At 36.8% G+C, this 27547-nt stretch overlaps 1 protein-coding gene across 1 annotated transcript in view; it reads right to left on the bottom strand.

The window, feature by feature from the left end:
- Positions 1-309: 309 nt before the first annotated feature.
- Positions 310-27547, bottom strand: part of NCBP1 (nuclear cap binding protein subunit 1) — a 36684-nt gene continuing 9446 nt past the window's right edge. Inside the window, exons 3-23 of the mRNA XM_055578591.1 lie at positions 27441-27541; positions 25497-25653; positions 23343-23450; positions 22869-22990; positions 21862-21931; positions 21181-21396; positions 18333-18430; positions 17529-17592; positions 15827-15937; positions 15046-15110; positions 13452-13514; positions 13148-13222; positions 11171-11274; positions 8903-9025; positions 7875-7977; positions 6972-7065; positions 6070-6173; positions 4350-4464; positions 2966-3094; positions 2047-2160; positions 310-866 (exon numbers count right to left, since the gene is read on the bottom strand). Of these exons, the coding sequence (XP_055434566.1) occupies positions 753-866; positions 2047-2160; positions 2966-3094; positions 4350-4464; positions 6070-6173; positions 6972-7065; positions 7875-7977; positions 8903-9025; positions 11171-11274; positions 13148-13222; positions 13452-13514; positions 15046-15110; positions 15827-15937; positions 17529-17592; positions 18333-18430; positions 21181-21396; positions 21862-21931; positions 22869-22990; positions 23343-23450; positions 25497-25653; positions 27441-27541 (2250 nt within the window). The 3' untranslated portion in view covers positions 310-752. The remainder of the gene's footprint in view (positions 867-2046; positions 2161-2965; positions 3095-4349; positions 4465-6069; positions 6174-6971; positions 7066-7874; positions 7978-8902; positions 9026-11170; positions 11275-13147; positions 13223-13451; positions 13515-15045; positions 15111-15826; positions 15938-17528; positions 17593-18332; positions 18431-21180; positions 21397-21861; positions 21932-22868; positions 22991-23342; positions 23451-25496; positions 25654-27440; positions 27542-27547) is intronic.

The following is a 27547-nucleotide window of genomic DNA, read 5'->3' as shown; positions in this document are numbered from 1 at the left end:
TTTGAGATCACCAGATATTCTAAGATGATAATTCCAAATTGTCTGCATATTGCAATTACCTGGGAGCCTTAAGAACTACCCGATATATCTGTGTTTGAAAGACTGTGGTTTAACATTAATTTAAAAATAACTTTAGAGAGCCCCAGGTGATTTATGTTCAGATTTAGGAATTGCTACTCTGGTAACTTTTTAAATAGTATCTTAAAAATACTACAGTAATTAAAAGTATTTTGAAGAGAAAATTTCAGATGGAGGTATTTTACAAAGAAACCACTAAAGTAGACTGAGATAAATCATGAAATACCAAAGTTTAAAAAACATTTTTAGTTTTATTTCAGCCATGTTAGGTTATTACCCATGAGCTGTGAAAAGCTATGCTACTTGATAATAAATTCATCAGTCCTATATACTACTTGGTAAATAAGCTTGACCCTCTAGTGTTTCACATACCTCAAATTAGTTATCTTTTGTGCCTTAAGGAGACAAAAATATCAGAGAAAAGTTGTATTTGTCACATATATGATACATCCTATGTATTATCACATTATTGTCATTAGGGAATATCTGCTTTTTAGGGGAAACTAAGGGTAATCAATACCATATTTCTTCACTGTCCTCCTCTCTCTGTTTCTTTTAGAAAGTGACAGGATGCTACAAGAAAGCAAGCATTCAAACAATCAAAAATAAGACAGATTATTTTGAGATCTTTTAAAAAAATCTTGACAGGAAAGGGGAAAAAAAAAAAATGACGCTTAGGCCTGCAGGGCACAGAACTGCTGGAACACAGCCAGGATGTGAGGGTCTAACTCAGCAGTGAAGAGCAGGTTCTCCAGGGTCACCATGTACTGCTGGATTATTTGGTGATGCTGTAGACACAGAAAAGGGCATAAATGTTTAGGTTAGGAAAAGTAGCACATAAGCAATCTCAGAGAATATTCCCCTAAAGCCCACCCACATTGTGGAGTGATGCAAAAGAACAGAGAAAAAAGTGGTTTAGCCGGTAGGCATAACAACCCTGGAAAGCCTGAATATTGAGAAAATGTAGGGGGAAATGAAAAAGAAAAAAATGATGGTCAATAATTTAAAAATTCAGTTCTGGTCTGTTTCTATGCAACTCATAATTCAAGGCAGTGGCAGCAGCACCTGCTACTATTCTAGATGAGTTCAGCTGGTTCTTTGCCCTAATTGAAAGTGAAGTCGATCAGTCGTGTCCGACTCTTTGCAACCCCATGGACTGTAGTCCACCAGGCTCCTCAGTCCATGGAATTTCCCAGGCAAGAGTACTGGAGTGGGTTGTCATTTCCTTCTCCAGGGGATCTTCCCAACCCAGGGATCAAACCTGGGTCTCCTGCACTGCAGGCAGACACTTTACCATCTGAGCTACCAGGGAAGCCCTTCCCCTAATTAGGACAGACTATATAGTATGACTTTTTTAAAGTTGCCCAGACAATGAACTATGAAAAAGAAATTTTGGAAATCATTTCCTTTTTTGGTTAGGGCATTAAGCAAAGAGATGTGTTAAGAAAAAAATATTTAACCTATTTATATTTCAGAATTACCCAGTGATCTGTTAAGTATTCCACAAAACAGGAAACCCAAACCTCACTGTTTTTTATCTTTTAAAATAGAGGTCATCTGTCTTACTGAAAATCAGTGACTTATTGAGCCTAACTGGAAAAAATTGTCAGAAAATCAAAGTTTCTTCTACATGTACATATATAAACTTTAATATACTCAGATTCCTATAGGATCAGGCTTTACTCTAGATTTTTTCAAGGAACTTTTTTCCCCCTTTAAGCCTTCTGCTTTAATCATTCTTGTCTAGAACAGATCAAGACTTGCTTGGGGTGTTGGTGTCTGAAGATACCACTCTACTTCAAATCTTTAACTTAAATCTAACCGAGTACATGTTGCAGTCTGCTTTCTGTAAGAACCTCAGGGAGCTATTAACAGCGCCTCCAGAAGCACTGTTATCATTTGAACTTTGGATTTATAGAGGTTCTTAAAATCTTATTACTCTTCCCTTAATCAAAGTTTTCCACAAACCTGTAGGAAGATCTGTTGGAGCCTCTCTATACAGTTCTTATACCATGGTGTTAACACACTGGTCCCGTCAGTTTCACAGCGTACTAAGTGCTCAGTCAGGATCATGATAAAACGCTGGAAATAGGGTACAAAGTTCCAGAGGTGTTAGTAAAAATTCTTATACTTCAGAAACAATCACACTTTTGACCAAGATACCTCAAAGGTATTGCTTGTTTCACCCTATCTTTGTGGTGTGTATCCCTAACTTTCATGATTCAGTAAATACTGAAGTGTAGAAAGGCAGACCAGTGATAACATGAGTTGTTTAGTCTTTAGTCCCTAAGTTGTTTTTGACTTGTTGCAACCCCATGGACTGTAGCCCACCAGGCTCCTTTGTCAACAGGATTTCCTGGGTAAGAATACTGGAGTGGGTTGCCCTTTTCTTCTCCAGGGGATCTTCCCTTTCCAAGGGGTCAAACCCACATCTCCTGCATTGGCAGGAAGACTTCTTTACCACTGAGACACCTGGGAAGCCTGATGAGGTAAGTAGCACATCATTTTTGGTAATACAAAAGTAATCTAACCTTTAATATTTAGATTACTAGTGCTAGTAATTTTTCTTAGACTCTGTTTTAAGGACATAATCAGAAATGTTAACAGGAATGTATACACAAAAATCTTCAGGAAGGAAAGCAATCACCTAAACAGATCCACAAGTACTTAATAATAGCATCCCCCATTTTTTTTAAGCAAGAAGAAATATACATGCTAATAACAGAATTACCTCCAATTAGTGAACTTTTATTTCCGGTGTAAATTTTTATACATTTAAGACCTTACAGATAAGCATGTATGACTTCTAATGATTAAAAACATTTTTTAAAACTAAAGAAATATACTGGTTTTTTTTTGAACCTATCAATGTCCCAAGTCACGATACCTGAAATATGACAAGGAAGAGATTCTTTTGTTCACTCTGAGCAGATTCCACTTTTTCCTGCAGTCTTTCTATTTGTTCTTCAAGAGCCCCATCTTTCCTGTCACTGCTTCTGTCATCATCATCACTTCGCTACAGAATGCAAAGGAACAAAAGGAAACGACCATTTAGAATTCCAGTGTATTTAAACCCCAACAAGCAGACCTGAGGATTTTACTGTGCATGATCAAATACTATCTGAAGACTTGCATTCCACAAGAAAAGAACCAAACATACAGGCAAACATCCAACGTCCTATAAGTGCTTATCTAGGCCAGGGAAATTCAGTGGCACTTGTCCTGGGTAATGGCATTGGGTTTCCTATATAGCAGAATGAATTATGCCTTTTACAGGATAGTCCACTCCAGGAGGAAATGTATGTCACAGTCTTCATTCAAAATGAAAACAGCTTTGGAAAATGCACAGTTGATTCTTATTATTCACGATGGTTGTTTTGTGAAATTGCTGTGAACTCTGCAGTGAACGGTTGCTCCTAGGAGAAATATAGGGTGAGGCTCTTGGGAACCTCTCATCACAAAACTTTTTTAACATAAATCTGCACTGCCCTCACAATAGCCATACATGACTACTGAGCACTTAAAATGTGGTTAGTGTGACTAAGGAACTGAATTTTACATTGTATTCAAATTTTATTAAAGTTACATGTGGCTAGTGGTTATCACATGGACACCACATATCTAGAGAACAGGGTGGTGTGAAGTCAAGTCTCTGGAGTAGGTACACGTATAAAATGGAGATGATGCCATTTACCTTAACAGTGTTTTAGGTTTGTGTAAGTCATTAAACTTGCTTTTACCTTTTTCTGGTAAATGTGCATTAACACTGGAAAACTGTCATGAAGAACACCAGTACTATCTGCTAAATCTCAGGATACATCCAGCTCACTGCTTCTGCCCCACATGGCTACAACACTAAACATACTAATGATACGAGGAGTATTTTATGGGTCCGGGAAAGACTGTCTCCTCTTCCCCTGCTCCCTCCCCAGCCCTGTACCAGGGAAGGGGTGAACACCATCAGTCTTCTCTCTCTTTCCCTCTTGCATCAGAAACTTTTACAGAAACACAAGTGTCCTCCTTCCTTCTCCTTCGGGAAGGCAACAGGATGGTAAACTATGGAAAAAGCAAGCTTTGTGGCTTCCTAACCAGGTTCACCATGCAGGAAAATGACAGAGAGCAGCAGACACCAGTCCTTCCCCTTCCTCCATTTCTACAAACAGCTCTGCATGATTCGGGCTCAAAAAAAAAGCTCCCATCAAGGCAGTGAATATTCTCAATGATTTCTTATATTATTTTCTTTGACCATTTACAGTCGACACAAGACTTACCCGTTTGTGTTGCCTTGCGAGTTTTTCTTTAGCCTCTTCTAGCTCTTTCTGGATCTTCAGAACGTGTTTGTTCATCTTGCGAATTGTGGAGTGCAAGATTTCCCAAACAAACAATCTTAAAGTAATAAGGCATTTGGTTACTGTATGTTAAACTATAAAGAAAATAAGACCTCTCAACTTTTGTAATCTACACATACTTAAGGTCTGATATAGCCTTCTATTCTTTAGGCAGAATAAGGTATATTTCTCCAGCAAGATAATTTTTCCTGTACTATCAATCATGCACACAATCTAGCTCTACCCATTAGATTCAGATGAGCTTCCTGAAGGCAATACTGGGTCCTTGTCATTTTTCTTACTTCCATCCCCTACTAGACACACATAGAACGTATGTGTACATAGTCAATGAAATGGCAAACCAGAGAAAACACCCTAGAAACAAAAATACATTTTTCTCTCTTTTGAGTGTAAACACTATGTATTGTGGTTTTTTTGAAATGGAAACCTAATCTGAGGCTCATTCACATGCTTTATACTAGCACAAACTCAGCCAATTCTCTTGGAACATGTAATAGGAATGAGATACTTAATGTCAATTTTTCAAACTACTCAAGTACCAGGATCACCTGTAGGTGCTTTAAATGTTTATTGCATAAATATGAGTGTGTTTTAAGTAGCTTCTTAACTCCTTTTTATGTCTATAACATTATGTCTCCTAACTCCAGGATATACAGCACAGAAGAGTACTTCCTTCTACAAGTTTTAATCTGGATGATGACAGTTTAAGTGGAATATAATAAAACAAGGTGTAGAATGTTAGCAAACAGGGAAAAGGAGCAGAGTACTTTAACTCTGCATCAGTCAGCTGGTCAGGAAAGGCTTTGCAGAGTTAGAGTTGCAGACTAACTAATTGTTTACAACTAACTAGTTGTAAACCACTAAGGATGATGACTAACACATACTTGAGTGGTCAGTTTTCTGGGATGTTGCACATCTGAGAATATCCTTCTGTTGCTCTCATTTCTGAGTGCCAACTTGGCTGGTATGATAATCTTAGACCATACTCCTTCACCCTAAAGATTCAGCTGAGTCCTAAGCCAATAACAAATACAGTGAAGAGGATAAAGGTTGTGATGGATATTGATGTCTTTGCAAGTAATGGGTTTCCTATTTTGTGTCATCTCCTGTTGTCCTAGTCCTGATCAGGTATAAAGCCTGTGGACTCTGCTTCATGTATAAGAACCAAACTTAATGAAAGTCTCTTTCCTTTAGGGGGAATGAGTCGAGAGAAGATTTTCTGTGTATTACATCTAGGATTTTTATGACTAAGGTGACTAACCTCCTTCCCCCAGTGGCATTCAGGTGCCCACAGGCTTTCCTCAATCCCTCATAATGTGTACTTAACCTACAATCGACTGATTCCTGCCAGTTCCTAATGTGAACTCCTGCCATATCCCATTGTCTAGTTGAGACCCTGACATACAGCCTGATCTCCCCACCCAACAGTTTGGATCCTTTGTAAGCGTTTCTACTTTTAAGTCCTAATTCACCTTAAGTGTGTGTCCCTAAGAGACACTGCAACCAGACTGGTTGTGTGTATTTCCACTGTGCAAGAATCTCTGCCAAGTCCAGACTGCACCACTGTGATACTAGTATTAACCTGGTCTGAAGCAGAATTTGGAGCTCATGTATAAGAATTCTTAGAGAATAGGAACTTTACCTAGTAAAGTCACGAGATAATTCTGAAGAGAAGATCCAGTTTGCTACTGCAGCACAGTCAACAATCTGTGTACGAATCATCTTATCCACTAGAACAGCAATCATCTACAGTCAGAGGAAAGACGTTCTTCAGGCAAGTCACAGTTATATGTAGGCCACAATAATCCCACTGCTACAGAAGTTAAAACAGGATGGCTGTGAACATTCAGTAGCTATGGAACTGAACAACTGGACCATTAGGTCTCAAGATTTGTTTTCCCTTCTGCTTGGCTCTGGTACTTTTTGTAAGAATACAATAACACAAAGACTGAGCAAAAAGAAACTCTGAATGTTAACACTTAAGACATACTGACCAGATATTTAGTAATACATCTTTTGTTACCTGGATGTTATTGACCGCAGATGTTTCTATTCATTTATATAATAAACTGCTGGCCACAAGCATTAGTTAGTGCAAAAATATCCTGGTTAATAATGTGTCAAAGTTAACCCTAAAGTTTTATCATGAAAAATGTCTTAAATATACTCCAAAATTTATTTTAATGCCTCTTTATAACACATGGTATTAAAATAGTACAGTGAGATTTGAGAAATCTGGGGCCTGTTTAAAAATAAAACTGGATAGATTAAAGAACTATTTCCTACCCAACTGGAGAACCTTCCAAGAAATAAGCATTCTTACTTAAAATGTGTTGAGATATTATAATATCAAACCAAATCATAACACTTGCTCTTTAGAGAATGACTCAAGCATCATTACTTTCACAGCACTAAAATTATAGATTTAAAAACTGTTCGAAGGGCACAGTCAAATTTCATGTTCTACAACTAAAACAATGATATCAAGTGCCTTCTTTTTATAGCTAAACAATCAGCATCTCAACATGTCTAATTAGTTTTTACCTGTGGATGGTTCCGCCAGACCTCAAACATGACTCTTAGAACATGTAATTTTCCTTCATCACTTTCAGCTAGGGTTTTGAAGACTTCATGAAACCTTTTCATGGTTGGCGGGGGTGGGGGCAGAAATAGCACATATAAACTTACTGAGCATCTTAATATTTTCAAAGCTTTACAATGTTACTCAACTTCCAGTGCAGTATATAGACACAAAATAACCAAACATTGTTAACCATTAAGTAATATAAAAGGTATGATTAGGAATTCAATTTGTATGGCATTTGTCTCAAAATCTTAGGAGAATTACAAAATACTATCATTAGCCAAGGACTCTAGTTTACTGTGTATTTAAGGATAGATGAGAGCCAAGGAATAATCTCCTAACACAAGTATAGTATTCTGCCTGCATCTGTGGGAGCCCTGCATGTCTCATAGACTTGGAAGTTGAGATGGGGTGAGGAGTCTAGTTTCTCTGCCTGATTGGGAAGAATACCTATATGTTCCTTCTTCATTTAGACTGTATGATGAGTTAAAAAGTTCTGTCTTTAGATGCCAACCTTTAGGTGGCTCCCAAAAATGCAGCTGGCTTTCAATTCTGCTCACCCTCTTTTTAAAAAGATCCTTGGACAAGCTGGGAACTTTTTGACTGTCCTATGGACCCAGGTTTTTGTTTCTCTAAAGGTTTATGTGAAAAAATGTACACTTTATATATACATGCAAACCACAGACAGGAGCCATAGGATGGGAATTTTAGCTACCACAAACCAAAACCCATTGTATCAAATTATATGATACTATTAAGATCTTTATATTCAATAATCTTAAGGTAAAAACTACTACACCACTGGTATTCATCCAGCAAAGTTTTAAACCCTCAAGAGAGCATGTGTGTCTGGTTGTACTTACTTTGCAAGAGCACTGAAGGAGTGGCTGAATGACTTGGCTGCTAAGTGTAGCAGAGTCTGTACAAAGACTTCTATTTTCAGTGGGTTAAAGCTGAATCCTTCATCTGAACAACAGTCCACAGTAAAGAGAGTTAGGAAGATTACGTATAGGAATTCTTTGGCCCCTAACCTGTATTGCTAAACAGATGGCACACTCATATACAAATATTAAGTCCCACGTTCAAGCAATGTCTCAGAGAACTAACAGACAATAAAAGACCATCACTGATTAATCGCATATCCTCAAAATATAAAACTAAGCATGACCTTAATTCTGAAGTTTTTGGGGATTGTTTCCCAAATTCTTCTATATGATCCATTTCTTTTTACAAATACCACATAGATTTCTTTGTTCTTATCTCTCTACATGGTGGCAAGATAATATAGTAAAAGAAAAAAATACAGTAAGCCCTTTATACTTTAGGTCCATGTCCTAAGATGTCTGACAATGTCTAGATTTTAACATTCTGAATTATACTTTCTAAATACATTCTAACATAATACAAATTTCTTAGAAAAATCTAAACCAAATCTGAGTAATAATCTAAACACCATTAATATTTTAAGTCATTTTTCTCTGTACCTCATTATGTACAGATCTAACAAAATTTTCCTCCTAAATGGTTACCCCATTGTCCCAATAGACTTTATCTGTTTCACTAATTTGTCTTTTTTTGAGTTATTGTAGTTTCCAAGATGTTTTAATAGATGACAAAGCAAGTCCCTCTCATGGCTTTTTGTCTTATCTTTTGTTGAAGATAAACTTATAGTTCAATTTGAAGAGAACATCCAACTTTATAATACACCAAGTCTTCCTGTGCAGGAACCTCTCTAAAGTGAAAGCAGGCAATGTTTAAGGGATCAGATACCTGTGTTCTGGGGAATAACTGACAGGCTGTCAGGCTAAACAAATATACTGTATGAGAATTATGTTTCTACTTAAACCTGGCCCATACATAGTTCCATTCAACAAATATTTAACTCCCTTACCATCATCATCATCTTGATTAGGATTAGGGACGTCTTTCAGAATGCTGAAGATTTCATCATTGGTTGCTTTACTTTTAAAGGCAACAGCTAAACAGAGGGCAACTGAATGTCCAGGAAGAGAGTCTAAGCACAGAATGCAAAGAGTTAAATAGCTGAAAAAAAAAAAAATCACTTTCTTTTAAAACAGAGTACTCTCTATCCTAAGGTCAATATTTACTCTGTATAAAGATAACCACATATGAAAGTTTCATTCAATATGTCAGTGGCTTTTCACCTAAAATAAGGCGTAATAGGTTTATTGCCTCAATATTTCCTTAAGAACACGGAGCTAAGTGAAATTCAGAGTGTGAGACAGGTACGGATCTTCCTCAGGAAACACAGCTGCAACTCTCCTTTGATGGTCTCAAATCCCTAGGCCTCTGTAAGCTGAAAGGCTGAGAATCAATGTATTTCTCTTTCATTTTGGTCAATGTGCCTCCTTTTCCCTAATACAGTGGAAACTAAGTTTGGGTTTGAACAAGGTGAAGGCTGCCAACTTAAGACAGACTCTTTTCTCTTTTGCTGAATCCACATATATGAATCTACATAAGCCAGATGCTCGTGTGCTGTGACTCCACATGTTTACTGTTGGTTAATATCTGTCAGGTCCTTACTGTATACTATCTGTGCTAATACATATTGTATGGCATCACCAGAGCAAATGGAAATCTACTTTTAATGTAAGATAGACAAAGAGATAGCAAAAAAGGCAATTCTGACACAGAATATGAGTTACTAAGCACTTGGAATGAATAAAGTCAGTTCCAACAATTCACATGTACTCTGTACTTTTCTTGAAAGTGGGAGAGAAAGGGAAGAAAATTCCTCAACCATCAACAAGTCTACATTCTAGGTAAGGAACCAAGATACTCACATAAAAAGTAGCCAGAGAGTAACATGAAACTGGCTTGCTAAAGGTTAAGAAAATATTTACAAGAGTGGAGCTTGGGCTAGATCCTGGAGAGAGAACAGGAATCAGAGAACAGAAAGGGATAATGGTACAAACAAAGGTAAAACCAAGAATGAGAAGCATGGAAAAAACAAAGGAAGTGGGCTTGGCTGGAGTGGAGATTCATTTGAGAAGAAGTGACAAATAAAGTAGAAACAATAGTTAGGGGGGCCTTAAATGCTAGGCTGAAGGCTGAGTTATTTCTGTGGAGAAAAAAGAAAGCTCAGTGTTCAACAGAAGTCTGAACTCTTTGATATCAAAGATGTATCTTATGGTTCTCTGAGCCAGTATAAAGCAGAAATCAAAACGTGGCACTTGTAACTACATCAAGCTTTGCTCTTTGCAGAAAACACAGTGATCAAGAACAAGGCTGCTCAGTATTTAAGTCTGGGCTTTACCTCTTTGAAGCCATTCCCTCATTGTAAACTGGTGTTAAAAACATACCTATTTCTCAAGAGTTTTGTTTTAAGGAATAAGTGACACAGTAACATAGGAAATGGAATACTCAGCACTGGAACCGAGTTTTGTTTCAAGGAAAACAGGTGTAGTCTGAAGTGCAGGTGGAGAAGCAGGGATGCAACATGACAAAGCAAGGGAGAGGAGTGAGTTTTAAGCTACAAAGAACTGCTACACAACATGAAGTGGAAGGCTCACAGAGGAGCTGAGTTCAGTGCCACGTAAAAAGCCTAACTTGGTAACTCCACACCTACCTCTCTACCACTGCTCACCGGTGCGCAACCTTCCCTCCAGGAAGTGTAAAGCACAATATGGCGTATCAAATTAAACAGTCCCTGTGATTTACAGTCCAAATCTCAGAAGTGACATGACCAAAAAGAAAAGTATGTTTAAGAATTTACTTCTAGACTAGGGGCACACTGCAGGTAAAACACAGTCTCTATGTGCGCCTATGTCCCACACCTGTACTGTTAGCAGACGATACATCAATTCATGTAAGCAAAATTGCCATGACAAACACATATGTTCATTTTAGTAAGTTCTGGCTATAAATTCATCTTGCTATACTTAACAACACTTAAAATGTCATGAATAAAACATTATAAACAATATTAAAAACAGTTATAAGACAGTAATAACTAAGTAAATCACAGTAAATGTTTAAAATTATGACAGGGCAAATAAAACAAGAGGCTGGTGAGAAATCACCTTGCAAACAGAGAAAATATAAACCCAAGAAGAGAAATAATTCACTTTCTCCACCTTAGATAACTGACTTAATACTTGCATTAGTACCTTTGAAAAACACAGGATTCATTACTTACTGCTACTTTCATCTCCATACTTGTAAATGCAGGTTGGGTTTGCAGGACATAGAGCTGAGAAGGTAGGAGGGACAAAATCTAATATACGCTGATGGTAAGACAACCTACAACACAAATAAAAGCCTCAGAAAATACCATTCACCAGTTTCATTCTTTGGTAATATCCAACTTTACTCAGAAGATCAACACCCTGCACTCAGTTGACAACCAAGAAGTAAAGGGGCAACAAGTCGTTTTAACTCCTGTCTGGCCAGCACACCAGAACTCACGTCTTCTTCAGAACTTTCTGGTTTGTACCGAGATGTGGGCCAGTGGGTCTACAAGCCCGGTGGCCAAGGATGTGAGGTGGTGATGGTAGGGTGGGATGAAGTGAAGGAAACAGTTTGTATGGTTGGGAGATTGGTTATATTGTAATAGATAAATACTTATCAAGACTGTGGGAGACAAGTTTCTTAATGTCTGCCAAAGTACTTAGAAATCATGGCAAAGAGGAAGGCTAGGAAGAAAAATTATATGTTGGGTTGGAACTGGAAAGATACACACATCTAGGTGGATATAAAAACAGACTTATGTATGTATGAGTATATGTGTGCATAAATATATTCACTATGCTTGTCCATCTCGAGGGCAGAAAACAAGTAACACCCAATAGCAATAAACACATCAAGTGTCCAGACCTTGCTACTTAAATATCATGCTCCACTAAAAGAAACTCGGCCTCTATGAATGGCTAGATGATTCCAGGAAAGGGGCAAGGAAACATAAAAAGAGCCTGGAACGTCTGTGCCAGAAATAAGGAAATGCTCAATGAATGGAGGGGGAACATTAAAGAAAGGAAAAAAAACACACAAGGCACAAAGGACTCCCAATGGACAGATCAGGGGCAATCTGAGCATCAAATTAGTAATGACAGCAATGAAATATAATCCACTGAATGAAATAGTCTCTACTGATATATAAACACAGGAATTAATAAACAGGTAAAAAAGGAAAGCTCTTTCTTACAGTAGAAAGCAAACTAATGAATGTAGAAAGAATAATGGAAAAAGGGAATCATCACCTGAGGATCATCATAGTGGTGGCAAATAAAAGTACGAGTTGCAGTGGAGATCTGATGTAAGACGGGAGTGTTACCTCAGGATATTTCCCACAAAATATTAATCAACTACAAAGGGAAAAATGGGGAGTTTGAGGTTGAGAAGCCTGACATGGCCATATAATCAAGATTAACATCTTTAGTGGTGGACAATGCGAGACTTGAATCCTGAGGATGCACCAAGGCAACACAACAAAGTAAGGGCCGCATTCTTTAAAACTGACAATAACGTGAACGAGAAAGAATAATAGCAGTTCAAGGTGAAGGAATCAGAAGAAAATGACAATTAAATGCTATACATGCTCCTGGATAGAATTCTGAACCAGAAAGGAAAAACTATTGTTGGGATGGTTGGCGAAATTTCAGCAGCATCTGCGGACTGTATAGTGGTGTTACCGTATCAGCTCACATCCTGATCTGGAGGGCTGTATGCTGGTCATGGAGAAGTGTTTTCTTGTTTGGGGGAAATATACAACCAAGTATTAAAGGATGATCAGACATCATATCTACAACTTGTTTTCAAGAAGTTCAGAAAAAGACCAATATAAAGGGTAGATATTATACAGAGAGGGAAAAAAGACTAGGCATTAGAACAAATGTAGTAAAATGTTAACTAGGGGATCGAGATGAAAATGATATAGAGTTCTATTTTGGCAACTTTCCTAAAATTTGAAATTATTTCAAAGTATATTTGACAAAAATAAACTTTTTGACTTAATTCACATAGAATCCAGATGGCACGGCTGCCCTAATTTTTCAGCCTAAATCTGAAAGGGTACTTGGATTTTAAAAATGATATTCTGGACATACATTCAGAGAAGGGAAACCTCCCCCGCAGAAATGAGACAGCCTAAGCTAAGGAGAAAACACAAAGAACTTACCTCATACATTTTTCTAGAACTTCTCTTACAAACTTTGGTTTGGGACTTTCTGGATCTTGAGTAAGACAATCTGACCTAATGACAAAATACAGTTTTACAAGTTCTTACAAATAATCCGCATCTATATCTACCTTGTATTTAGCTGCAAATAGTTCCCTTCTACCTAGATTATTTCATTTATATACATATATATATAAAACTAAATCTTTCAGATCACAAAAAAGATTGCTTTTATATTATAGTTTTAAATATTACTTTTTAAAATGGTAAACTGTAGAGAAAAGACAGATATAACACTACTTACCAATCTTCCCAGCTCCAACGGAATTGGAAGTTACTTAGATGATGGGAAAACCAATTAATAAACCTACACAAAGAAGGGAGGGGGTGGAAAAGGATGAATGGTTGCAGTTTATAATAGGAATTCACATAATTCTTCAGACAAATAAGACCCTATTTTCACCCTACCTACAGCTGTTACTTTCTCCTGCCACCTACCCTTCTCTGTGCAAATCCTGCAACTCATCTTCTACTTCAAAAAAATAATAGTCCCCATCTCAGTCCTCCTAACAGTGCTATCCTTTTCAGGAGAATAACAGATACGACTCAAGTGCCTGTTTTATATCAAGAACCTTATGTATGCTTATATTATATAATTAATTCTCACAGTAACTGCTGAGGGATGTATTATTCCATTTAATTGACAATGAAACCGAGCTGTGAGGTGCAAAAAAAGATTAAAAACATTTTATAAATGCAAGAGCCAAAGCACAGTCTTTCATTATCATACCATGCCCTTTTTACCACAAACAACAAAACATACCATCAAAGCCCCTTTTTCTCTTAAAGACACCCCTGATCTAACTAGATAGGGATCACTTTAGTATACTATATAATGCTGTGAAATTTGTAAGAGCCCAGTAAATACTTGCTGAATGAATGGCATAGTTGGAATGCCCAGAGCAACTGGCAGTTTATTAATTAGACTGGGTAAAACCTCAGCAGACACCTTAAAGCATATCCCTTATGTCCCTATAATTTCAATCATTAAAACTACTCAAGATAATAGGTCAACACTCAGGGTAGCCTTTTCTGATAGTTTTCAAATATTGCATTTGAACAATGGACATGACAGATTATGGAAAATATGCACTATCTGTTCTGAGCTAATTTGGGAAAGTGACAGAGTAAGAGAGCATATTAGCTAACAGAGGCAGTAAGATCTCACCCAAAAGACAACAGTGGGCATACCAATTAACACAGCTGTAAAAATCCAATATGGTCTTTTGTATAAACCAAGTCTTGAAGTTGTAGTCATAGAGAAGTTAATTATTTTAGAAACAGACACTATCTATAAACAAATACATAATATATAAACATAATAAATATACAGGATTAGACTCTGCTTCTACATATGAATCAGCATAAAGTCTATTTTAAAAGCTTACCTACCTAATTACAAAGGGAAAGTGTAACCATACCAAAGCACCAAACAAATAAGCAATGAAATTAAAGAAAACTTCAGCAAGGGTATCATTTCATATTGAAAATTAAGACTAGAAAGTGAAATGCTATATTACAACAAGTATGAGCTTTATTATATATAGGATTATTTGGAGGAGGCAAGAAAGAAAAACCAACTTGGACATTCTTAAAAGGGCAAATATTTTTCTGATTAAATACTTTAATAAAGTACAGGGAGTAGAAGCTGCTAACACTCTATAGAAATAAGGCAGGGACTTCCCTGGTAGTACAGTGGCTGAGACTCCACGCTCCCAATTTAGGGGACGTGGGTTCGATTCTTGGTCAGGGAACTGATCTCACATGCAGTAGCTAAAACCCACCACAGCCAAATATTTAAAAAAAAAAAAGGTGGGGGGGTGGGGACAATACTATACCTGTCTACACATGTAGTATTCATCGTGTCCAAACGCATATATAACATTTCAGTTGCCTGTGCAAGCTGTGAATTTCAGGATAAGGAAACTATACTCTCTTTGAAAATAAATCTGTGATAGAAAAAACAAGTAACATTTCCTAGAAGTCTATGAAATGACCAGTAATTCTTTTCAAGTAACTGATCTTTGAGGTATCAATGATATACAGTAACACCTGACCTTATACACCTATGAAATCAAGATAATAAACATTTACATCACCTCCAAAATTGCCACATTCTCCTTATAATCCATCCTCCCTTCTTCCCATTTATGCCCCCAAGCAAATATTGGTCTGTTGTCATTACATTATTTGCATTTTCTAGGATTCTGTGTAAATGGTATCATATACTATAAATTCATATTTGTTTAGCATCTTTTATTCAACATATATTTTGCAATTCACTCATGTTGATGCCTGCATTGAAAATGTTTGTTTTTTTTTAACGTGAGTAGTATTCCATTGTATAATTGTAACAAAATTTGCTTATCCATTCATGTATTGATGGATATTTGGATGGTTTCCAGTTTTGGGTTGTTGCACATAAAGTTATAAACATTAATATTCTTAGGCCAACAGTCAAAGAGTAGAGTGGCTGATTGTATGGTATATGTGATTTTTAACTTTTAAAGAAATGCCAAACTGTTTTCATGAAGTGATTTGAACCCACCAGCAGAAATATTTAATAATCTTGTAAAGCCAGGCCAAATAGAGTATGTTTAAAAACAAAGGGAAGGATACAACTTGGGGTAGAGAGCCAGGCTGAAGTTTGCACAGTTCAATGAGAAGTGTCGTGTACATCACATCGATATGAGGTGGTGCCGGAAGTTGAAACAGCTCTGCAAAGATCACCTACAAGGGAATCACGAGTCAGCACTCAATTCAACAGCTATCCATGCACTTCTACTATTTAGAAAGACCTCAGTGTTCTAAATTTTGTGATATTCATAATTTTAAAAAGTAACTTTTTAACCTTAAATACTCTGCTCTCTAAAACACAAAGACCTATGATTGAATACCATAATGAAGATTTCTTATCTCTGTAACTCAATCAATAAGAATATGCAAAAATTAATGCTTAGCTGATATTTCCAGAGAATTAAATTTCAACTGTGAAAGTATCAGAGTTAGTTCAGGGAGGTAGTTTACTAAGGACTCATAGAACCATCAGAATTTCAGCTCTATAAGAAATAAAAGCCCTTTGTAGACTCTGAGGATGGGATCAGTAGATAGTTAAGTCATTCTGCACAGTTACTACCTTTTTGGTAGTCCCAGACATTTTGGCCATGCTCTTGTTCAGAAACTTGTTTTCATCCTCCATATATAATTTGTGGGCCACGTACCTAGACTTCTAAAACCTAGTTCGCATTCCTCCTCACTCCCATCTCCCACACTTTTGTATGAATTTCTATACATTTTGCAGATTTTAAAATGTGACTTACGTTTTGCACTTCAATTGACATGTCAGTGAGTGAAATCCATTAGCCTAAGCATGCTCTCAAGTTTTGTAAAGACAGAACAGATGCACTGTCTGTCTACAGTGCACAGATGCACTACCCCACTGTTCACACTGGTGGAGTATGAATAAAAAGTGAATTAAAGAACACACTGTAATTATGTTCATGCTGAGCGTTTTAACATAAAGGAATAATATAATTGACAGTTTGACTCATGTATCAAGTGAAAATACTGTTTTTTGGGAAATAAATTTCTATAAGGTGTTCAACTGTACTAATATCCTCCTCTATATGAGTTAATATGAAATCAAAAGCATTATCTATTCTTTTCACTTCCAAAACAATTGGCTCTTTTGATTTCTAAGAATAAATAAGGATTTGTATTTCCCTACCCTTGTGATACAGGAAATAATATACTAGTCCAGAGTACGCTAGTAGTAAGAAACCAGATAAACACAGTTAAAAAATGGGTTATCTGCCTAAAGAATATTATAAAGTATTTAAGCCGCTTATACATATATTCCCTGGAAAAGGAAATAGTAACCCACTCCAGTATTCTTGCTTGGAAAAGTCCATGCACAGAGGCGGCCTGGAAGGCTACAGTCCATGGGGTCACTAAGAGTTGGATACAGCTGAGCACACAGACATGTGCACGCACGGACACATCTGTTAAGTGGACAATGTACTGCTAGAGTTAGAGATAACTTACATTATCCATGATAACTATCCTTGAATGAAGACATACTATATAAATAAATTATAGGCAACTCAAAATTTTGTTTGGTTACTGGGCTTAACCTCCTCTTTTCTCTTGACTAACATGGTTAACAGAGCTCCCAAACTGAAAGCAATTTCCTCTTTTCTCTGTTAATTTTCATTATCTGACAAGCAGCGAGAACAATAACAAAAGGCCAAAAGTAGATTACACTTTACAGTCAACAGAAAGGTTCTGAGACTTTGAAACAAGCTCCATCTGAAATGCATACCTCAACTATGTGGTAGTTCAAGGGGATCTTGTTCTTCCCAGGATAACTCACCAGCTGTGCAGCACTATAAAAAGTGTAATTTAAGTTTAGTGAGTATACACAGATATATGAAAAACCAAATAAGCAGTTTCAAAAACAGAGTGTGTAGATATAAAGGAAATATTTTCTGAAATGTTCTAGATTTCAGTTACTTCACCTAACTACAGCACAAATTATTTTTTCTACCCTAAGGGAAACTCTTTAATGTATATCCAAAATTCCTTGAAAGATCAGAAAGAATGTAAATAATAGTAAGGAAGTACATTCAGGTCTACTAACTTAAAAAGTTTTATATGGTAGACTATCCCCAAAATGCTATATTCCTTTCCGTCTTAAAATCCAAACTGAAACCTTCCAAGGTTTTAGAAAACATTAAAAATAAACTTTTCCAAAGCTTGATGTCTAACTGCTACGAAACAGAGCAAAACCATTAGTATTCATTTATTCCTGCAACATTCATCCCCAAAATAGCTTGTCACTCAAATTAATTTATCCAGAACATATGGCAAATATCCACATAAAAGAGCAGGCATCATATGCATAACACTTTAAAGCACTACAGTACTATACAGCATCCAGAAAGTACTATTTGAAGGTGAAGTGCCGCCAGAAAGCAAGTCAAGTGTTTTTGAAATTGGTCTTAGTGAGATGGAAACCAGGAAGAGGAAGACTTTCTTACTGTTAACATACATTTTGCTCTTTCTAAATCATCAAGATTGCTACTTTTCCGCCACACTAGTAAAAGTACCACGAAAAGCATCTTACCAAGTCTTCCTTTCCTTCCAATGGGACTTAATGATGCAGTGAAGATTCTCTTCTATTACAAATCTTTCCACTGAATGACTCCCTGGCATTACAGGACCCTGGAAGCAAAACAACAGCTATATACTACAGACCCAGACAAAATATTTTTCATTTAACAAAATACATAAGAGTTTATTATGTTCCAGATACTTTTTATATTGGATGCTGAGGATAAAAGTTCACAAACATGAAAGCTCTGTATTTCAACAAATTTTATTTGTGTTCACCTACCTACAAGAGAACTAGAATATCAGTTATAGTTTTTCTTCTACCTGACACTACTATCTCTGCCCACCTCGTCTTAAATGATTAACTAAATCATTAACTTAAATGCAAACTAAATAATTTTTTGTATATTATTAGCCCTTGATTTATTTTTTTACACAATGAGACTGGATTACTTCCATAAAAAACATGGAGATGGTGCTTCCATGGTGGCTTGATGGTAAAGAATCCACCTGCCAACGCATGGGACATGTGTTTGAGCCCTGATTCGGGAAGATCCCACGTGCCGCAGAGCAACTAAGACCACAACTACTGTTGTGCACCGCGACTACTGAGCCCAAGCTCTAGCTAGAGCCCAGGAGCAGCAACTGTTGAGTCTATGTGCTGACTACTGAACCCTGCATGCCCTAGAATCTGTGTTCCGCAACGAGAAGCCACTGCAATGAGAAGCCCAAGCACTGCAACACAGAGGAGCCCCCACTTACCGCAACTAGAGAAAAGCCTGCACAGCAACAAGATCAAGCACAGCCAAAATAAAATAAATTAAAAAATAAAACTGGAAAAAAAAACCAAACACATGGAGAGGGGGAAATTTTATTTAACACTATGTAGATATAAAAAATCACATATACGTTGAAAGATATCCACACTATGTTGTTTTTAAAAAGGTTAAAGAACATTATCTATGTATTGTTTAATTTTTAAAAATATGCATAGCAAACAGGTTCAATGCATTTATTTTTATTTACTTTTTTATTCACCACTGTAGACTCTTAATGGTGACTTTTACTTTACAATTTCTAATTAAAAAAGAAAAACAAACTTTTTTTGAAAGACCAGAACTAAACAACCAAATCCTCTTAAGATATCTTGTATATTTACGCTCTTCTGGCAAAGGATGATGGGCACATCACAGAAGCATACCAATTACAAACAGTACAGGAGAGGCAAATTTTGAGGTCCTATTCTAATGTTCCCTTTGCACAAATAAATACCTAATCACAAAGATTCTAATAGTCTTATTGTAAAGTAGACTTCCAATTACATATACCTAATTAGACCATTACATAAAGTTGACTAAAAGCATTTTATTATATATGGAATACTGCAAGTGGGTAGCAAGTTGATAATTCTGTATTTATAACCGATTACCCTGGGTCGGGAAGATCCCCTGGAAATGGCAACCCATTCCAGTATTCTTGCCTGAAGAATTCCATGGACAGATGAGCCTGGCAGGGCTACAGTCCATGAGTCAGACATGACTTGAGCAACTAACACTAACTAACCCATTACCCAACACTATTTACTCTAAGATAGGGTACACATACACTAAAATTTCACTGATCAAAAGCAACTTTCCATAGAATAGAAGAGAGAAGGCGGGGGAAGAAAACTCAAACTTGACCTTAGGTGGTAATACAGGTTCTTATGCCAGTGGTTCTCAACCGGGGGCAATTTTGCCCCTAAGGGAACATCTGGCAACCTCTGGAGACATTTTTGGTTGTCACAACTGACATGCTACTGGCACCTAGAAGGTAGAGGCCAGGGAGAATTTTAGGCATCCTACAATTCATAAGACAGCCTCACAACTAAGGATTCCCCAGCCCAAAACATCAGTTGTGCTGAGGTTGAGGAACTCGGCTCTAGGCTGACTGGAACGTACGAGCAACAGGTGTGACAGAGAGCCTTGTGGGCTCTAGTCCACGAGGTTATGAAGAGTCAGGCACGACTACACCACCACTACCACATGGCACTTTAGTTAGGTGAGTTTCTATTCAGCACCGATCCAGTGATCACTATGCTTGCTGCTTGGGTATTAAAGTTAATACAGTCATTTACATAAATGGGATCGCTACGAGTCGGACACGACTGAGCGACTTCACTTTCACTTTTCACTTTCATGCATTGGAGAAGGAAATGGCAGCCCACTCGGGTGTTCTTGCCTGGAGAATCCCAGGGACGGGGGAGCCTGGCGGGCTGCCGTCTATGGGGTCACACAGAGTCGGACACGACTGAAGTGACTTAGCATAGCATAGCATAGCAAAGTATAAAGGCTATCAACAACTTGACCTCATAATAAAAAATATATATATTTAAGAACTATAAAGTCAGCTTATACGCATCTTTGGGATTTTTAAACACTACTGAGCACTTACCATGTGTCATATATCATTCTGTATACCTTATGTGTGTATATTAATAATTTAATCCTGATTACAACTTTGTGAGCTATATACTAATCATTATTCTATTTAGGAAACTAAGGTAAATAACTCACTCAAGAACGCACAGCTGGGATATGCCTAAATCGGGATTAAAACCCAAACCAACCTGGCTCTTGAACCTATACTTTTCAATTGTACACCATGCTGTCTCTTCATTTATACAAGCTAAATATGATTTCTCACATAATGAGGTGATTCCATTCACTGAATTAGACGTTAACCTCACTGCCACTGACCCTCTGAGACAATGAACGACTCAAAATTGAAATGTCCCGCAGGCATAATTCCAACAAGATGAAACCATAAGTACAACATAACCCAGGCCCTTTGAAAGAAACCTTTGTTGACCATGCACGTACCTCAGGATCATCTGTGTAATCAAACATTCTGAAGATGACCCTCGGCATCGGGTACACCGAGTCTTCAGTGTGAGGCGGCGGTGTGAACGGAGGCAGGTTGTGCTGCAGGGCTTCACACAGGATGCTGTCAAAGGCAAGATAAGGTCTTAGGATGTGCCGCTCCTGCCAGCGATCCTTTTTCAATTTCTGAATCTGGGCCCAGAGGCAATCTAAATACTAAAGACAGATTAATGTTTAACAATTAATAGATATTTGGAGGCTAGGTGAAATAACATTTTGACCAGACAAAACCAAAAATCTACTACCTTCTAAAACACAGGATACAAAAGCAAGCTAACTTATTAAACACAATACAAAAGAATAGTGCTATGTTTCTGCACACGTTTTAATTACTTTACAGAGTCTGGGGCTGTTATATCTTATTTTCTTAAATTGGGCATTTAAGTAAAAAATACATTAACTCTATGATATCTGGAATCCCACAGAATAGGTAACATTCTAAGGACATTCTAATATTTATTAAAAATACACTATATGCCTAGGGCTATGAGGAGCTGAACCCCTGATATGAAGTATGAAAACATAGCTATGGTATACAAATGTGATGACTGAGTATGTCAGAGATTAAGAACCTACTCTGACTGTGCTTGTATCTATCACAAGAGACTGAAGTCAATTTACCTCTTCTTGCGGATGTGGTTTCTCTGCAGTCCATACTTGTAACATGGGTACATGAGTCTTTTGGCGTCTTCTAAAAGTTAGAATGAAAATCTACATTTAGGTTTTTAAAAACATGAAAAGATGTTCAGTTGCTTTCATAATTAAGAAAATGCAAATTATGGGAGTGAAACATTTTAACCTGTCAAATTATCAGGTATCAGAATCGTTGATAATGTATTGTATTGCCAAAATGTAGGCAAATACACAGTTTTGAAAACACTGCTGGCAAAAGGCTAACTGATAAATAATCACTTTAGAAGAGATCTGCAAGAGTAAAATCTCTTTGGAAGGCAATCTGACTAAACAATCTATCAAAATTAAAACTGTTAAAAGACACTTCAACCTAGTAATGCCATTTCTAAAAATTCACATAACCCACAAACACATTTGCACATGTACACAAAGACATACGTACAAAGATATTCACTGAAACGCAATTTAAAATAACCAAAGACTTGCAATAGGCTCAATGTCTACCAACAGGAAACGAATTAAAGAAATTATGGCACATTAAATGAGTTGAATACCATACAGCTGTTAAAAGAATGACGTAGAGCTAAATATTTTACACAACAAATCCAAACTGTATTAAGGGGGGAAAAGGAAGTGTGCATAGAAGAACAATCTGTATACTGGACCATCACTTGTATAAAGAAGAAAAGGATATATTCAAATGTTAGAACATTCACCCTTTTATTTTCATTCTTCTTTTGCAAACATGTATATATTATTAAATATAAAACTACAACTTTTGAAAAATATAAAACATTTAAAAAATATTGAAGGTAGCTTAGTATAATGAGAAAGCAAATTTTTATCTTTAGACTTCTTCAGCTTTATTTGTAACTATGTAGATATTAACAATATCCAAAGAGGTACCTACTAATAGAAAACCAAACTTAAAACAGAATTCCCTGGGCAAAACCTTAAGGGGACACAAAACCATTACCATGCTGCTGTGCCCTTACTTAAGATAGCTTTCAGTGCTGGCAAAGATTCGGTCCATCTCTGCATCTTTCTTTTCATACAATTCCTTTCCAACCCAGGGCAAGGACGACAGAAACGCATACACGTACCAATCCCGCCGCACCTGAGGAAGTTTTTAAAAGGTGCCTTTAAGATAGGTGCTAGTGAAGTTTCATTCACGTCATATTTATTCCTGAATGAAATCCTATGGACACGATTTAATAGGGCTAATGAAGACGTCGGCTCATTCAGAGCATCTTCAGATATATTAGTTTTAATCTTATTAGGCAGAATCATTTAACTAATATACATATGTCATGAGGATCGACCATTATGCCAGCTGGCTTAACTTTCAGGTATTAAGAATTTTATAATGTAATATCTATTAATCTTTTTTTTTTTTTTTTGCTAAAGGGCTATTAGTGAAAAATTCCTCATAGCATATGAATGAAATTCAGCACAAGGGGTTTTCTTACCTGAGGCACATCTTCTTCCTGAGTTACACTTACAAAATTTTCAAACATAGCAACCATTGATGGGGCAGCAATGACATGACAGTTCACAAGATCAGATAGAAAACGGACCTATTGGGGAAAGCAATTGCTATTAAATCTAAATGTCCTTTATAATATTTATAACACAAGCATTTTGCCCCAGGACCAAATCTAGATCACTACCTGTTTTTTAAGGAACCTGTAAATTAAGAATGGTGTTTTAGATATTTAAAGGCTTGGAATAAACCAAAATAATATTTTGATTCCTACAAATTATATGAAATTAAATTTCAGTGTCCACAAATCAATTGTTACACAGCCACATTCATTTGTTTACATGTAGTCTTTGGCTGCTTTTGTGCTCTAACAGCAGAGCTGAGGCGTTGTTAAAGAGACTATATGAAGGACAGGAATCCACATCCACAGCTTTACATTTATACTAGCCTAGGAAGTCAAAGTGAAAGTCGCTCAGTTGTGTCTGACTCTTTGCAACCCCATGGACTATACACAGTCCATGGAATTCTTTAGGCCAGAATACTGGAGTGGGTAGCCTTTCCCTTCTCCAGGGATCTTCCCAACCCAGGGATCAAACCCAGGTCTCCCGCATTGCAGGCAGATTCTTTACCAGCTGAGCCACAAGGGAAGTCCACTAGACTAGGAACCTAAACTGTAATATTCTAGCTACTACAACCAATAATCTTTTTTGTTTGGTTGTGAAAACTCTTTACTGGACCACAGAAATGGAAACGAAAAAAATTCATTGGGTGTCCTTTGTGTGCCACTGCTAAGCACCATTCAAGTCTCTGTCAAATGGGAGCTCGTAGACTAGTGGGATGTGCACGATCTTGACCCAAAAGGATGACTCCTATACTAGAAGATAAAGAAAAGAGTGCTCTAGAAACAGGGATAAAGGGAGTAGGGGAAAACATCATAAAGCAGGTAACAATCAAACTAGGTCATGAAAAATCAGTAAAGTATCCTCAAGTGGAGAGGCTTCTAAACAGAGAGGTTCAAACACAAGGTGTGTTCAGGGACCCACAAGTAATTCTGATAGAGCTGGGAATATATGGAATGCAAAGAGAAACAGATAGGGGCAACCATGACAGGTCAAGCTTAATGAAGTTTGAACTTAATCTTATAGTCTAATCAGTGTCCAACTCTTTTGATTGTATATTCAGTAGAAAAGAATTTGATCACATACCTTCAACACACACATATATTTATTCCTAATATACTGAGGCCCACTGTCTATACATATTAATAAGGCTGTCAGTCTATATGTTACATATTAATAAAGCTTAATTCCATTTCCATTTAAGAAGGCATGAACTACACTAGAGGCCCTGGAGACAGAGGAGAAGGGACAGACTGGAGAGAAATTTATGAGGTAGAACTGACAGGGCTTGGGGACTGCTTAGAGTATGACAGGGCAAAGGGAAGACAAAAATCAATGCTCAGGTTTTTGGGCAGCTATCCAGTAAATACCAGCCACTTGTGTGGGTTGGGGTGAGGACTAAGAAAAGGAGGTATGAATAATGTATTAATTTAGGGATAAACTTTCAGGCAAGATACCTTAGGGCTATCTAGGAAGTATCCGGAACATGGGTCTGGAGATCAGGAGAAATGTTGAAGCAGGAGTTAAAACTATAGTGGGGAAGGGGAGGGTCATCAAAATAAATAGTTTACAAACCTATGAGAGAGAATGGGAATGCTTTAAAAGAGAATATTTGAAAAAAAGTGAAGTGAGGACAGAATTCTGAGAAACGCAGAAATTTAAAAGGGGCAGAGGAAGCTGACCCAGAAAAAGGAGCCTGAGAAATAAAACACAGGTGGCAGCAGGAGGGCCTGAAAAAAATGGTGCAGCAGCAACCAAGAGCTAAGAAGCATAAAGCATCATTTATTATAAGGAGGTCAACCTGGATTTAGAGTTAAAAGAAGCCGTATCACTGGACTGGTAATGAGCTCTGTATCTTTAAGAAGAACGGTTTCAAAAGGGCAGCTGTTATGGTGAGTGGAGAACTGTATTTCAAGAGAAAAGATAAATTATTTGGTTGTAGCTCACCTCTCGACTCCATTCCGACACTAAGTTCATAACATACCAAAAACCTCTCAAAAGTCAAAAAGCCAAAAACTTACCAAATATACAGCTTCATTATAATTGTTTGATTTCAATGATTCTTTCAGTTGGCGAATCATGGCTTCTACAAATTCTCCACCAAAGTTGTAATTCCTGGCATTCAGTAGTCCAACTAATGTTGTATAAATGGTCAACTTCTCAGGTAACAGACGTGCACTGATTTCAGAAGCCAGTACGACAAGAAGATCCAAACAACATTAAGTTGCTGAATTTTATACAATTTTTTAATCATTTTATTAACTTTAGAAAAGCATTACATTTAACTATTATTTTAAAACTACTTCGAAAAAGGCATAAATATTGAGAAGAGTTGTAGACAGAGCTACCTCAATTTTTTCACTTTGATTCTATCAGTTAATCCTAGAGTTAACAAAATAAAACACTCTAACTGTGAAGTCATCAAACTAAAATAGACAAAACTCTAGACTAGCTTTTCTTCCAATATGCTTAGTAGAATCAAATGGCAGATTTACAGAAAATGGTTTCTGTGGTAAAATACCTGAGAATTGTTGAATGAAACAAGTTTTTTTTAATACAGAATCATTAAGGGGGAGACAGAGCAATCAACATTTCTAAATTCAGCTGACCAAATGTCATGGGATCAGAATTCCACTTTGAGAAACACTATTCTAGTTCCTTAGAAAAAGTTCAGAACTAATGCCAGTTCCTATTAAACTGCTGAATTTTTAACACAGTACTCTAATATAGTAAGATTTCTTTACATCTCAATTTGCTTACTCAAGTGTGTTAATTTTCATTAAAATTATCTGAAAAGTAGAGGATCATAGTAATAAATTTTTGAAAAAAAGCAAATGTTGATCCCTAATTTAGGCAGCCTTTAGCAATTAGCTCAAAAAGAAAAGCAAATGGGAACTCATGATCATTCAGATTCTCAACATTTTTTGCATTTTCCCAAGGTTCCTAGCAGTGTTAGGGACAATTCAGGCTTAAAAAAAATACTTGCACTAATAGTAACCATTCTCCTCAACTCATCCTCACCTCCAAGTCATGGCTTCCAGAGTTTAAACATGAATCTACTCCATTCCAATAAATGCTTTCAGAACAGAAAGAATCTATGGATAACTACAGCCACGTTAGTTTTCTTAGCAGTTTCCTAGTGTGAGGACATGTCTTCCTGAATATTAATTGGATTCCTTCAAAAAACTATATCTGAATTTATTTATACTAAAAATCGACCTATAGTTTCAATCTGTGTGTATATTTGTAAATTTAAAAACTGAGTTGTAGGCAATTTAAGACAAAAACAATGTTTTAAAATAAATGAAATACCAACGAAGTCACTTTCATAATGAAGACTTTTATCCAGAAATCATAGCTACTTCTCTGCAAAGCATACAGTTTAGAGTAATCACTGTCTACCTGAGTGAAAAGAAGTCTGGATTGCTAATTCCACTGTTGGGAGAGACTGTTTCATGATCTTACATGAGACTTTCCCACACTAATGTCCTTACAAATTAAGTGCGGATACTCATTCTAGCTAACTCAGAGAAAGATTATGCCTATTATGTCACAGCTCCAAAAGCATCTTCAGCCTTCTAGAAGGGCTATTACTTGAGTGACTGACTAGTTCTCAAATTTGTTTGATATTACTGATTAAAAATATAAATTAAACTCTATTATATACATTTAATTGTATGTGCTTAAAAGAAGATTGCTAAACGTGAAGTTGTCTGCTTTCTCACTTAAAAGCAGTCAACTCAAATGAGTCTAGGGATCCAAGAAACAAACAAAAAATGCTCAATTTTCATGCTATTTATCTCTAAGAGTTCACCAAAGGGCCAAAGGTCATTTCATCTGACAAATTCCCCATGGAATGAAACTAGATGACATATGGAACATAAACACATCTTCTGAACATTCCCAAGCATTTAAAAGTAGATAATACATTATCACCTGGATTCATAAATCTTTTGTATACATACACTGTACAAAGAAGCCTTAAGATCTTGCTCTTGTAGTTAGGAAGATCAGCTTCCAAAACACCAGCCAAGCCTTCTAGGTTGCTCTCCAAAGAGCAGGCACTCTGTAG

Source organism: Bubalus kerabau, chromosome 4 (genome assembly GCF_029407905.1).
Source record: "Bubalus kerabau isolate K-KA32 ecotype Philippines breed swamp buffalo chromosome 4, PCC_UOA_SB_1v2, whole genome shotgun sequence".
Taxonomy (NCBI): domain Eukaryota; kingdom Metazoa; phylum Chordata; class Mammalia; order Artiodactyla; family Bovidae; genus Bubalus; species Bubalus kerabau.
Note: the sequence above shows the minus strand (reverse complement) of the source record. Positions and strands in the feature narration are given on the sequence as shown.